This window comes from Ambystoma mexicanum, chromosome 8, assembly GCF_040938575.1.
Source record: "Ambystoma mexicanum isolate Mex_15411 chromosome 8, UKY_AmexF1_1, whole genome shotgun sequence".
Classification (NCBI taxonomy): Eukaryota; Metazoa; Chordata; class Amphibia; order Caudata; family Ambystomatidae; genus Ambystoma; species Ambystoma mexicanum.
The window spans coordinates 118,053,734-118,069,165 of NC_090929.1; the positions used below are offsets into that span (position 1 = coordinate 118,053,734).

Sequence of the window (15,432 nt, forward strand, 5' to 3'; positions counted from 1 at the left end):
GGGTTCTCTGTTAGTAATGAAGAAGCCCGCGTGGGTTCTGGTCCTTCCCCCACTAAAATGCATACCTAGTGTGAGCTCCCTTGCACCAACCTCCCCCAGAGGTGGTGGGGCTGTGGACAATGGATAGTGAATGTATAAAATACACCAGCAAAGTTATGTTGAGTTTCTAAGTCTCAGTAAAAAAAAAAAAAAGAAAATACTATCCACCTGAAATGTGAAAGTAAAATAAGGCATTTGAACCAAGTCCAAATGCCACAGCGCCACCCAGTTGTCATCACTGAAAGTTCACTTTCAGTTCAGAGCTACAGCAGCCAGTGTGGGTATGCAAATTGGCCCAAACACACGGCTTTTCACTCGGATAATTCTGTTGTACAGGGCAGTGCTATTTTATTCATAGCATTTTTCACCTCAAAGGTGGCAGACTATACTGTACTGCACTGCGGATTCCTAATATGTTTGAAAAATGTATGCAGATTTTTACACCCTTTAGTCGGTCCGTCTTGGGTTGAAAAATGCGATACATAAAATGGTTCTAGCCTGTAAGGTACAGACGTTTTTCTGGAGTGTATAGGCGTGCCTTTGAGCAAATGTGCATACCCACAATGCATTGCTTGTGTGGCTATGCACTGGAGGTGGACTTCCAGTGATGGCTACTGGCTGGTGCTGTTGCATATGTAACTTGACTGAACTGGCTTGTATGTATATAATATATAGAAAAACCATCAATGTTATGGTGGGATTAAAAAACCTTTGTACTTAAGTACAATGGTCCTAGAGCATTTCCCTCTGGCTGAGATCTGGAGGTGAAATTCCAGTTATAACTACTGGGTGGCGCTGTGCCATATTTGGCTTTTGGTTGCTGAAAGTGCCCATTAATATAGTGTGCAGTATGTACTATATACTCAATTTAATGCTTCAGCGCGAAGGGGTGCATATCTTGGCCTTTCTTCCCTTTTTGTATTAGAATAGCGTCTGTGCTACCTCAGGGCATGTTGCATGAGATGTGTAGGGAAGGAGGTGCCGGTTCCTGGCTCTCTGTACTCATCACAGCTGGTATATTCTGCATTTACAAAATCATGGTTCCCATCAAGAATACCATTTTCGTTTTGCTTACAAATAATCCACACAACCCACAGTGTGCTTCCATTTTTCCTAATCCCATTCATAATGAAGTTTCTGAATAAAAAGGATTATTAAAGTTTTCCCAAATTACTCTTCTTTAAATTAATCCAGTACAGGATGGTGGATTTGCTGGAAGATGTTCCTCACGCATGAAAAGAGAGTTTGAAGCTTTGATAAAACTCAATTTTAGATGAGTAAAAAAAAAATAATCCAGTATGGGTTAGAACATTTTGGTATGCCTTTCTTATCTACTTTGTGAAGTAATGCAAAATAAAAACACAAGGTCTCAATACGAGTTTGGCTGCACGGTAACGGAATAACCACCAGTTTTAAAGCACCACTGAATTCTGATGATGTACTTTAAAGGTCAGGAATTTACGTATATAACAAAATGCTGGAGGTAAATCATTTATGCAAACATAAAAAAGGGTTGGATTTTACGATGGCGGAATTGCCTCCTGCACTAAACATGCCGAATCAGCAGTGTAGTTCTTTGAACTCCAAAGATGGGATCGAACTATTCTCTCCCCCAACCCCCCCCCTCTTAATACTGCAGTAACTCCGATAGAGCGAGTGGTGTCAACGAAGAGCGAGTGGTGTCAACGGTAGCAAAGGTTGGGTATATCTCTGCAGAAAGTAAAGCAAATTTGGTGGCTGGGAATGACTTGGGCAGAACTCGGGAATTTAATTTACAAACATTGATGATTGTTAAAGTCTAGCTATACATCTGTTGTGGAGAATGGTAACAGGTAGCATCCATATTGACTCTAGGTGACTCTTGACGGGTAGCCAACGTATTATCTAGGAGAATGCTAAAGTGTGGTCAATGCATTATAACTAGCTGAATGTTAGAATGTAATGTGATGACTATAGCAGAGTCATCGCTGATTTCCCCTCGGTGATCACTTCCTGTGTGGCCAGGGGGCCACAGCTGCTACCTGATCCTGCCCCTGGGGGGGCCCTCAATAAGGGAGGATCACATGGGAAGAGATAACTACTGGGAAGAGGTGCAGTATTTCACCCTTTCACCTGAGGAAGACACTATACTATCCAAGACGTAATGGCTTACTGTCATCTAACATTCCACCATTTAGTAAAAATCAGAAAACCTTTCCTGGCAGAGAAATTCCAAGGTATCTGAGAAGCCCATGACCGAAGTCCTGGCAGGGGAGTAAACCAGGGACCTGAAGTTGTATAACAGGTTTGGCATTGAGGAGAGGCCTGGCATGGAAAATCCCATAGAAGGATTCCTGGCAGGGGAGTATGCCAGGCAATCCACAAAAGAAAAGCTAAAGAAAGATGGTTATGGAATGTATTGGTTGAAGTTAAAGAGAGATTGTTATGGGACGTATTGTTTGAACACAAACTTTCCTGAATTCACTACCACGACAAAAAGGAACTGTTGGATAAAGAGACATTTTCCCATCCCATCTAAAAACCCAGGGGAAGGGAAGCCCCTCTGGATCCAAGGTGTGATGACCTGAGACCCACAACACCTCTTGTGAGCTTGGTTAAAGTACATCACCTTTTAAATGAATATTAAATACTAAGCAATCGAAAAATAGGATTGTGTTTTAAACTCTTGATTAGGATTAATCAAGCATTTTTTTGAGCGGAAAAGACACACATTTGAAGCGATGACACTAAAGTTGAAAATCAACTCCCAAATAGTGTACAAATATTTTAGCACTTAGTAAAAGTATTGAGAGAGGATTGGGTGAGTTTCTTGTCCATCCCTCACACTAGATCAGCGTTACAGCAGCGCATTCCAGGGGCAAAACAACACAGCGAGGGGCAGCAAGATTTTCTTTGTAGGGACTTGTGTTTAGATGTAGGGACTTTAGAAGTAGGAATACCTTTTCAATAAAGTGGTTGTCTATATTGTGATACAGCGTAATGGGTAGAGACAGAACATGTTGACCCTAGGACTCCCCAATTGTAATCAAATCCTTCCTTGGAAACCCTTTTTGTAGGAACTATCCTTACACTTTCTGCTAACATCAAGTCAAAGCACCTTTTGTTGTTTTGTTTCTAGTGTGAGGGTCATCTTAGAATGTTTTGGACCCAAGGATGGCTTTTAAGTTACTGACTCATGAACACAGATGGATCCTTAGTTTTAGTTCCCCAGGTAGGGAGAATCCTCTTCCGAAAATGGCTACAGAGGTGTTTGCCAAGCCATTTCTGTTTAATAAATTGTATGACTTTGAGAATGGCACCCCTTTGTGTCCGTCTCTCATTTCTGACTCCGCACAGTAGCCAATGTATTGAATCTAGGGGAATGTCGAAAGTGGACATTGCATGGAATCTAGGTGAATGCAGAATGTAGCCATTGTATTCTTGGTGAATGTGGAATGTAGCTATTGCATTGCATCTAGATGAGTGTAAAATGTAGCTATGCCATTTTAGTCTAGGCAAGTATAAAAGGTAGCCTTTGTACTGAATCTAGGTAAATGTGCAAGGTAACCATTGTATTGAACATAGATGAATGCTGAATGCAGCCACTGTTGGGAATCCATATAATTGTGGAATGTAGCCAATGTACTGAGCCCAGGTGAATATAAAATGTAGCTAGTATATTGAAATCGGGTGAATGTAGAAGGCAATCAGTGTATTGGATCTAAACGAGTGTAGAATTGTGGCCAGCGTATCGAATCTAGGTGAATGTAACATGTAGCCATGGCATTCAGTCTAGGTGCACGTAGAATGTGGCCATTGCTTTGAAGCTGGGTCCATGTAGAATTTTGCCATTGAACTAAATCTAGGCGCTTCTAGAGTGCAGCAAATGTATTGAATCTAGGCAATCACTAGAGCATAGCCAATGTATTGAACCACTCGCATTCCATGCTTATGAATCTTAGCCGAAGGCGTGGCCGCCGTCCTGCAATCACCTACCACCATACATGACTCTAAGATACCTTGCACAGCACCTCTGCCATAAGAACGCAGCTACCCATCACGACAAACATTCGATAGGTAGCGACACACATAATGATGATCCTGCTCTTGCATACCTCGCTCTAGACTACCTTTCACCACCCATCCACTTGCCTGCTAGACATGGGTGTCTAGAAGGGACTTGGCCACCCCTTCATATCCTTGTATTGGCCAAAATGCACACAAGCATACCAGCGAATTTTCCATACCTGGCCGTCTGTCCCGCCAAGGGCGTTCAATCTACAGTGCGCTGTGAAAGGCACTATACAAAGGACACATTCCATTCCCAAACATGGCACCCACCGGTTAGGGGGAAGTAGCTGAGCAGAGCACTTACTGTAAGCTTCCACAAATGACTTAATTATACTGGCACAGAGGTCTCTGGTACTGTCAGCTTGCAAAACCAACACTGTAGGTTGCCCACTTGCCTCCGTCTACCTCACTATCTCACCAGCCCCTCCCCCTTTTTCCAAAACCATGTGCCAAAAGGCAGAAAAGCACCGCACAAGACCACTTTACAATACAATATCATTAGGCTATTTGGTGAGTGTGCAACTTGTTTCTGGAATCATCAGAGCGATTTACAAGTCATGGGGAAAGGACAGTGAGGGAAGCAGAGATGCAAAGGAGTAGAAAGCGAACAATGGGGGAGGGCGGGCAAGCAACCAGGGGAAGCAACAGGGGTGGGAGGAGCAGATAACCCAGCCTGAGGCTAAATAGGGAGTGGTGGGTGTGTGGACCTAGTTGTTAGAGGAGTCATTGCTTGAAGATTAGGATCCTGAGCTCTTTTCTGAAATGTAGAAGCAGGTGTGTGTCTGGTGTTCACTGGGAGGAGAGGTTCCAGAGTCTGTGTTCTTGGACAGAGGTGGTCTGTCTTCTGGTCCTTTCTGCCCAGAACCAGCAGAGTTAAAGTATGCACACTTCTGATGGATTGTAGGGCTCCAGAGATGCTGAAGTTCTCAGTGAGGTAGCTTGGGGACTTCAAGGTGACAGACTTGTAGGTGTTGCAGCAGGATTTGAAGATGAGGGCTTGCACCCGGAGCTAGTGCAGTTCAATCATGCTTGGGATGATGAGATCATGGAGTGGTGCTCAAGCATGTAACACACATTTCAGGGTAGTTGCTGGGAGACCTTCCAGAAGGACATTTCCACCATCCAGGTGGCAGAAGACCATGGCTTGGATAGCAGATCTGAAGTTGTTCTTGGAGAAAGTTGGTGCAATCTATTTATTTCTTACCTGCTATGTTCTGTTTGAAGGAGAGGTGTCTGTTGCTGTTGAACCCAAGGGAATTGGTGCCAGTGGCCAACTGGCATGTGAAACACTCGAGGTTCATGGCAGAGCACCAGGGCTGGATGTCTGGGTTCAGTGTTATTGGTCAGCAGTAGGAATTTGGTCCTGGAGGGTTTGAGCTTCAGGTAAGCACTGGTCATCCATGGCTGGATGAAGGAGAGGTAGGCCGTGAGCCTGTGGATATCTTCAATACAGTATATCTTGAGGTAGAGCTGCATGCCATCTATGTATTGGTGGATGCATGGAGGATTCTGAGCGGGTCCATGTAGGTAGAAGATCATGGGGGAGAGAATGGATAGCTGAATAGGTAGCGTTGGTGGTATCGAGGAATCTTTTTGTGGACGAATTGATGGTAGTTAGCAAGATAGGATTGGAACCAGAAGAGGATGATCTTGCTGACCCCCCTGCAGAGATGTAGAATGTCAATGCTGCTCGGAGGTCAGGGATAGCCTGAGGATGCTAATGGTATTGCATCTCACCTTGATGAAGGTCCTTCCCAGGCTGCATCTGCTCCTGAAGCCAGATTGGTAGGACTGAAGGAGGTTGTTGGCTTCGATGTGTTGGAGTTGCATGGCTACTGCTTTCTCAAACATCTTACCAAGGAGATGTTGGGAAAGGGTTTCTTGTTGGTGCTTTCCCTTCATAGACCTCAATGGACACAATACTTTTGGCTATTTGTTGAACCATTACTGACTTTTGGGGCTAGTTGAAACATGTTTTTCTCCACTTAATTACTAAGCTCATCTGTTTTGAGGGCACTGATCAGTCCCTATGCCTAACAGTGCAGGAGAACTCTGTTCTACATAGTACAATTCTGTGTTAATTTTTCCTACACATCACCTTCACCTAGGGGCAGAAGGGATACTTGGTGTCCCTGTACCTTTCTGGTTACTTGCATGATGTGTCCAGGATGGGCTGGTGGCAGTGACACTTTTGCACCGTTTTCTTTTTTGTAGTCTCGTGCACTTTGTATTTTGTTTATTGCCATTTATAGTGCCATATACTCCCAAATGACGTGCAGCACGATTTTCCCATGTCCTTTGACCATCTTGTAGTTTGCCCTTCTTCCTGACCTTGTGTGACAGTTTTCTCCATATATAGTTAGCCCTTTCTTAGGGAAAGTGTATGTGTGTGTGTGGATAGAGAGATGTATTGGCCAGAGGGTGCCAAGGATAGGCTTGAGTGTGCTTTGTTTCACTGGGGCATGGTAGTTGAGGCTGATGTTGAGTACTTTGAGAAACGAAGTGCAGTCCTGGTTGTCCTGCAGTATGAAGATCACCATCAGTCTCTAGCTATAGAGTGCCATATGAATATTGTGAAATGTAACCATGCAGCGTTTGCAAGTATTTGTCAAGAATTATTTTAAGTACTGCATTCACTACACCTCTCTTTACACATCCCTGCACCTACTTGGAGGGCTACGACTACTGTTTCTTACTTCCCTTTTCAGGGCTGGCACAAAGTCAGGATGGTTACATAGAATAGAAAGCAGAGGTAGACCATGTTCTGCTGCCTTCTGGTTTGAAGGAAGGGCGTGGGGGCATTTTCAATATTCCTGGTGCTTGGTGAACAAACAATTGAATTATGGACAGAAACTCACTTTCCTCGCGTATTGATTGGATGCTTGTCTTGTGTAGACCTAACTGGCAAAACAATAACCAATCCCAGTGACCTAATACAAAGCCAGACCATCATAACTAGCAACTGCTTTGGTATCTAAGTGACAGCACCAAGGTTTGGTAAATGGTTGCTGGACAGAAGAACAGGCGTCTTTCCGATTTTCAACTGAGAGATAGATGCTTGTCAAAAAAGCAGTAGATGCTTACTGACCCATTGCAGAGTTGGAAGTAAATCCATCATGCAGAGGTTTTCATTGCCCCGCATTGTCTAAGTAGTGCAGTGCATCGCAAAGTGGCATCCTTATGAATGCGTGCTGTCCAGGACCCCAGTGACCGATGACACATTGTGGTCCTTGCAGGTTTTGTTGTCCTAGGATAAAAATGCAAAGAATTTCTATGAATGCAGTGTCCGACATATAAAATATGGGGAAAGGTTCTAGAAAACCTGCAGATTAATAGGGTTGGAAATGGAGTGTTATAGTTGTGAGCTTCTTTCATGTCATAATTCAACAAACCTATCACTGTCAGGAATGAATTTGAGGGGTTGACAGTTCTGCTTAATTCTGGTATGTGTGATGTTTGTTATTTGATGATGAGATATAATCTACCATTGGTAACATGTAGCCTGCCTTCCATTTGAGTTGTCTTTTTCTTCTGCTTTGGCAAAGGTACAATTTAGGAAGTCTTGGTGCTCCTGACATAGTACTTTTAATTCCATGTGCATGATTGCCTCATGTAATCCGTCATTTTGTATTGCTTTTCAGAGATCAGCAGGACCGACCTTGATGTTCCTGCATTGGCTCTTGATGGAATTGTTGCAACAGAGAACTACAGGCGTCCTCCTCACAACTGTACAGGGTCCAATGACATCCTACTGGGTGAGCAAAGCCTTAAGATTTAATCATTGTGTTGTGGCCTGGATCTGTGCTTGATCGCAAACCTCCTCAGTCTGTTTTGATGCTGTGTGATTTAGTTCATTTCAGGACCCTGGGGACCTGTAGTTATTTAGTGGGGGGTGACCAAAGGGGCTGGCCGCCTCCACAATTTAGTACATTGTTTACCATGGTGGTGGTACTTTTAGGATTCCTTGGTTTATCCACTTAACCTGCATTAGTGCGGAAGAGACAACCAGGACAGTGACCCGTTAAGAGATATCCAAGAAGCACCAACCCTTTCATTTACATCGTTCTTGGAGCCTTGGTACAAAGCAGGCGCTCATTTCCAGTCCTCCCCATAATAGTGCTACTCTATATTTAAGACCTTGGAGCGCATCTGGTTACAAAGTGAATATCAAATGCCCCATGAGTAACAGCTGCCCCATGTGGGAGCCCCCTTAGACATTGGGGGCTCTTCAGAAATGTTTTCCTGACCTCACCTGCAAGCTCTCGTGACATCAGGGACACACTCAATTCTTTCACAAGGTTTTCAGATGGACGTTGAGTGACTGCTAACTGCCCTGTCGCTGCCAGCAGCACTCTTCATGATCAGGCTAGGAACAGGCGAAGCAGCAGCTTGCACTTTGCATCCTAGTAATAACAAGCACTGATGAACCAGAATACCATTCATCCCCCAGAACCCTGCAAATGCCATCCAGGATACAAGTGAAATCTAAGATAGCGGACCCGCTATTGGAATGTTTGGTCCAACCTGCCTGTGCGCCCAGGTAAACCCATTAAGCTCATCCAATACCATTTCCTTACTAACTTGCCAGCACAGGTTCAGACCCGCTTCAGAGAGCATGGCACAGTGTGAGGGATTTATTAAGCCTCAACAAAACCAGGCCCTCGCTAGTTTCCTGACATAGGCGCAGTCCCTCAGATGGAGGGCCCTGGGGGAGGGGCTGTGTGTGTCCAGGCTCTCAGTCAAAAAGTGTCAGTGTTTGGAGGAAGATATTAAGAGTTCATTTGAAGATGGAAGGTGCTAGGAGCTGGAGCTTAAGCACAACCAAAGGGTAACATGAACATCAGGAGGTACTATAAGGGAATAGTCAGGAGTTGATGAGGGGTTGTCAGGTGGAGATTGTTGAATATCAGGAAGTGATGATCAGTAGGGTGAGATTCACTATTGGGATGGGAACAACGCTAACTACCCAGAAGAGGAAGCAGGAGACCACCAGGAGCGGGACTGAGGGAAAGCTCAGAAAAGTGGAACCATTGAATTTCAGGTAGAGTACAGAATTAAGTGTCAGGCGAGTGAAAAAAGTGAGATCTGAGTTTTTGGGAGAAATATAGCTGGAGAGGGGAAGGAGTATGAAGGTGTGGAAGATTAGACCATTGTAAACATTTTGAGAGGGGGAGTTTCCCACAAGGGCAAACAGATGGAGAGAGTGCAGTGGACAACAAGTGGAGGTGTTATGTTATGTTATGTTATTTTGCACTTATATAGCGCCTTATATACCATTGGTATGGTCTGAAGGCGCTGGTAGGTTGAACGCCCTTGGGAACCGAAGTTCTAGTCAGTAGAGGGAGGAGAGAGGGTCCAATAGGTGCGAGTGCGCATCTGGTATGTGTGCAGCTGGTGCGAAATTTCCTGTGGAAGCTGCTTCATAGCGGTAGGTGTGGTGGCTGAGAGGTCAGGAGTATGTGTTCGAATCTGGCAGGAATTATCCAGACCGAGAGTGGCAGCGTAAGGCCTGAGGAGAACGCCTGGCTGGGGGTGCGAGACCAGCAGTGATTACATAGAGTGATGTGGAGTGAGCGGCGTCAGATGTTGATATGAGAACAGTTATACCGAATGGTGTCATAGTATCTCTGTGTTCTAGTTGGGTGGTGGTGTAAGGAGAGAGTAAGCGTGGGGTGTGATATGAGGTATGATCTTTTAAAGGATCCATGCATTCTAGGTATAATATGGACTTCATGCAGTTAAGCGATTCGTCCGTTCTGCACATTCGTCGGCCCTCCACCCGTCTTCTCGCCACACACGTCCTCTCGCTACACATGTCGTTTCACCACACACGTCCTCACGCCACACACGTCCTCTCGCCACAACACGTCCTCTCGCCACAACACGTCCTTTTGCCACCACATGTCCTTTTGCCACCCACGTCCTCTCGCCACCCACGTCCTCTCGCCACCCACGTCCTCTCGCCACCCCCGTCCTCTCGCCACACATGTCTTCTCGCTACACACGTCCTCTTGTCACAACGCGTCCTCTTGTCACAACGCGTCCTCTCGCCACACACGTCCTCTCGCCACACACGTCCTCTCGCCACACACGTCTTCTCTCCACACACGTCTTCTCTCCACACACGTCTTCTCTCCACACATGTCTTCACTCACTACACCCGGCCGCCCTCCACACCAGGCCGCCCTCCACACCCGGCCACCCTCCACACCCGGCCGCTCTCCACATCCGGCCGCCCTCCACACTCATGGGCCCTCAACACTCATGGGCCCTCAACACTCATGGGCCCTCCACACTCATGGGCCCTCCACACTCATGGGCCCTCCACACTCATGGGCCCTCAACACTCATGGGCCCTCAACACTCATGGGCCCTCAACACGCGTCCGCCCTCAACACTCGTCCGCCCTCAACACTCGTCCGCTCTCAGCACTCGTCCGCTCTCAGCACTCGTCCGCCCTCAGCACTCGTCCGCTCTCAACACTCATCCGCTCTCGACACTCATCCGCCCTCGACACTCATCCGCCCTCGACGCTCATCCGCCCTCGACGCTCATCCGCCCTCGACGCTCATCCGCCCTCGACACTCATCCGCCCTCAACACTCTTCCCCTCAATAGGTCGGTGTGATGGTGCTAGTTTGGAAGCCGGTTGGTTTTAGGAGAAGAGCCAGGTTTTCAGTAGTTTGCGGAAGGACGTTAAGTCCTCAGTTAGGCGGATGTGGGGTGGGAGCGAGTTCCACAGGGTTGGAGCTTGGGCTGAGAATGATGTTCCGCCTATCCTGATTGAGTTTGTCTTAGGAATAGTTAGGAGGCCGGCTGAGCTTGATCTTAGGGTGCGAGAGGGATGATATGGTATTAGTTTTTCTTGAAGATATTGAGGTCCAGTTTTATGCAGTGCTCGATGGGTGAGGCATAAGGTTTTGAAAGCCACCCTACGGGCTACTGGAAGCCAGTGCAGTGTCTTGAGGGCTGGGGATACGTGGTCTCTTGGACCTAGCTCAAGCAGCATTTTGGCTGCCGCGTTTTGTGCTCTTTGGAGTTTATTCAGCTGGTAGGCATGGATTCCGAGGTATAGGGGGTTTCCGTAGTCCAGTCTGGATATAACGATTGATTGGACGGCAGAGACTCTGTTCGGAAATGAGAGGTATGGAAAGATGCGCCTGAGGGTTTTAAGGTGGTAGTGGCAGGACTTTGAGACATTATTGACTTGGCGCGAGAGTGTTAGGCCGGAGTCTAGGGTGCAACCAAGATTTTTCACTGTGTTGGAGGGTGTCGGTGAGTTGCCCATGGCGGGTGGCAGGTGAAGGGAAAGGATATTAAACAGCTAGACAAACAATTTGTTAAGGACTTGATGAGATGTTTATAAAGGACAAGAGGGGGAGTCTTACAAGCAGGAGAGGTGCGTAGAGACTAGAAGGACCAGAGGATGGGCTTTGGGGTGTGGACATCCCAGGTGAGGGATACACTCAAGGTATTTGGCTGTGCCCTTCCTTCCACCCTCTACCATTTCACATGAGGCATTTAGAGTGCCACAGCCTTTGCCAGGCCACCTCTGCAACAGTGGGGCGTAACACCATCTGGAAATAAGACAAGAAGTAGCATTGTGAAACCAGAAAGTCTTGAGAGACCAGTATAAGAACTTGAGACTGAACAGAGAAGTGAATTTCAGGACTATCTTTTTAAGTCTACAACCAAAACAAAAGTACACCAGGACTGCCAGGAAGTAGGGTTGAGAAACTCTTAAGGCAGAGACTGAGCCTGTCAAGGGAGTTCTCCCATGAGGGACCAGCGTAGAAGGTTGACAGCCTCATTTACTGAAGGTACAAGTGGTGCAGAAATCCCTGGAAATGTAGGGTATTAACAGACTCACTTTGGACATGAAGTCCGGAGATGAACCCATATAGCGGAGAGGCCCTCATGAAATTTAAGGATCATTAATTGTCCTTAATCCTTTAGAGAATTCTGCCACCTTTTGCTGACATCCAACCTCTTAATTATTTTGCCCAAATCTGTATCATCCCTTAATAAATTTGAGTAAACTGAAGTGATATCCGGTCTCGTCCTTTTGATCTGTTATATGACCAGACCTAATGGAGATAAAATGAAGCTCTTTGTATAGTTTGCTGCAGTTTCTAGAATATCTGCATAGTACAACTGCAGTTGTAGATCATCCTTGCTTTTCTTAATTTATTTGAGAAGTTGATTAAATAACACAGGCGCAGGGTTTAGACAATTTAATGGGCATTTGTATATCATCTTTGACCATTGGTATGATCTCAACGTACTGTACTGTAGGTTGAATTCCCTTGGTGGACCGAAGTCCAGGTATGGTAAAATCTGTCAGAGAGATAGTGTTATTAGGGGTGGTCAAGTTCCTGCTAGTCATCCATGTTGAGCGGGTATGAGGGTGGCTGCGGAGAGGTAGTCTGGAGAGTATGCGAGAGAGACATTGTGTGTAGCTAGACGGCATTTTATCATGGGGATAGCTGCATTCTAGTTCCACAGGTGCTGCGAGCATCGAATGTGAGGGGAATGGGGGGGTAAGCCCAGTGAAGAGTGGGGTAAGGAGGGGTCAGATTTTCTATGCTGGTGGGTATTTTCTTCCAGTGCACTCTAGTTTGATCAGACAATCCGCTGTCAACTTTCTGGTGTAGTTGAAGGATGGAAACAGATGTGTTTGGCAGGAAAGGGGTCACTTGCTGTTAGATTTCTAGAGATTATATTCAAGAGGTATTTTGGTGCAGAATTATTGAAGCATTTGAGGGTCGAGCAGACCATTTTGCATTTAATTCTGGGACAGACTGGCCATGGGATGTTTGTGGGCAGGAGGCACTATAATGACCTCTTTTCTTTCTTTTTTGGCAGGTAGGCGGGGGTGAGGCGGGTATTCCGACAGCTATGCTTGCGGCTTTCTTGAATCAGTGTTCTGGGGAGAGTAACACACTTTGTTATCCACCTCTTCGTTGATGAGTGGCAATGACTTGCCATGCAGTGGCTTATTACTGTAAGGGATGGTCCTTCTTAGAAGTCTGAATTGATGGGAGACGCTCTTGGATACCATAACAATCTGTCAACGTTTTTCAGTTCTTTGCCCAGTTGAAACCTGGTGTTCTTAGCTTGGTTGCAAATGAGATAGTTGTATCTAAGAACATTGGCAGTGTTGGGGAAGTTAACTGGTGAACGTCCCGAATGCCAAGGGCCTGGCATCATGACTTGCGTGTTGAGCTATTGCATTGATTGAGCCACTGTGGTCCCTGCAGCCCTCTATGGCCAGGATGCTTTTTGCTATGTGTTATTGGTACCTGTGTTTTAATAGGGCGTTCATTCTGCATTAGGAATTGTAGAACTAATCATGAATGTTGGCCATAAAGCAGGGACTGAATTTGACGAGTGCTGTTTAGTTCCTCGTTGTAGCCTAGAAGAGCCTGATGCATTCACGGCTACCAGGAGACAAGTTTGACCCCTAAAGTAAACTGCTGTCATATAAACATAGCTATGTGACATGAACTCTGTGCTTGTCGATGTAGGTGAATTCAGCAACCTCTTGAAGTTGCTTAAAGCACAACGTGTCATGTATAAGGGACAGTGTTAGATTGCATCTTATGCACAAGGTTTTCTCTCATGCTATGTACGAGCTCTTCATCAGTTTGATGCTGGATACTGTAAGGGAGCAGAAGTAAGACTGACACAAAGGGGTCATAGCGTTTGCTATAAGCTTTTATTCAAGGCTAAAAAAAAGAAAAGCCCTATCTCGCCCTAACTCTGAGGGGTGTCCCTGCCTCAACTGAAATAACTAGTGTCAGAATGTCCAAAGCAAGTCCCAATGTCCAGTGTCACCATCCTACATCCATCCCTTACACAATAAACTAATTAAATCAAAGGAAATGTCGTCTTGTTCCAGGGGTGAGAGCCCCCTTCCCCTGGCCAAAAGGCTCGTGTCTTAACAGGATTTTCCAAATATGTTTTCAACCAATCATTGTCTATTCAGGAAATATATCGCACCCCCCAGCATGTCTCGGGCCTGAAAATGAGTCCCCTGGGCTCCCAGACCCTGGTTGGCATCTTTGGCTCCCCCTCGCCTTGTACTGTGCTGAGGAAGAACTGCCCGGGTGCTTCCAAGCTGTAGTGGGTCCCTGACCCTGGTGGGCAGACCTGGTTCCCTCTCACAAGGTACTGCCATAAAGAAGAGTAGCCTGGGTACACTTTCCAGGGTGTAGTGGGTCCCTGATCCTGGTGTGCAGACCTGGTTACCTCTCACAAGGTACTGCCACAAAGAAAAGAAGAGTAGCCTGGATACACTTTCCAAGCTGAAGGGTGGGGGGGGTGTCCCTGACTCTGGTGGGCAGACCTGGTTCCCTCTCACAAGGTACTGCGACAAAGAAGAGTAGCCTGGGTACACTTTCCAAGCTGAAGGGTGCGGGGGGGCTGTCCCTGACTCTGGTGGCCAGACCTGGTTCCCTCTCACAAGGTACTGCCACAAAGAAGAGTAGCCTGGGTACACTTTCCAAGCTGAAGAGTGGGGGGTCGGGGAGTCCCTGACTCTGGTTGGCAGACCTGGTTCCCTCTCACAAGGTACTGCCACAAAGAAGAGTAGCCTGGGTACACTTTCCAAGCTGAAGGGTGGGGGGTGTCCCTGACTCTGGTGGGCAGACCTGGTTCCCTCTCACAAGGTACTGCGACAAAGGAGAGTAGCCTGGGTACACTTTCCAAGCTGAAGGGGGGGCGGAGGGGTCCTTGACCCTGGGGTGTAGATCTGGTTCCTTATCACAAAGTACTCTGACGAGGAATGGTAGCCTGGATGAACTCCTCTGGGTATAGTGGGTGACACAGGCTTGGTTTACTAACCTGCCAAGCACTGTACGAACTGTCCATCAGTTTCCAGTTCTCTTTATTTGTGTGCGACTTCCAATTCTGACCTCAGTTTTCCCTTCTGTGGGCTTGTTTCACTCTCCGGCCAACCCGTAGTCGACCTCTGTGTACTTCTCTGTTTTTCCCCATATGAATTAGGGTCCAAGACCCCCCCCCCTTTCTGCATTATGCCACAAGTTCCTTGAGCCTTCACCTCCTTCCCGACTACCTTTTGGTGTGGCCTGCATGCTTGTCTGCTTTGCTGAAGCAGCTGGGATTGTTCACAGGGCTCTGGTACCTTACTGGATCTTCCCTTGCTCTGCAGCGGCTCCATGGTCTTGCTTCCTTCTGGCACAGCATCTTCTCTGACTTCCAATCTCTGGGCACCCAGAGCCTTCGTCCGTCAAAAGACTGTGTGGTCCTCACATACTGTTCCGGCCCTGGACACTCTCTCTCCTTCCTCTTGACGCCCTGGTCAGCACCCGTTTGCACGTCT

General features: G+C 46.7%; 1 protein-coding gene across 2 annotated transcripts in view; it reads left to right on the top strand.

Moving 5' to 3' along the window:
- NR6A1 (nuclear receptor subfamily 6 group A member 1) overlaps positions 1-15,432 on the top strand; it is a 1,456,199-nt gene that overhangs the window by 1,277,537 nt on the left and 163,230 nt on the right. For both annotated transcript variants that reach the window (XM_069609446.1, XM_069609447.1), the window contains one exon: positions 7,731-7,844. In XM_069609446.1, coding sequence (XP_069465547.1) covers positions 7,731-7,844 — 114 coding nt within the window. The remainder of the gene's footprint in view (positions 1-7,730; positions 7,845-15,432) is intronic.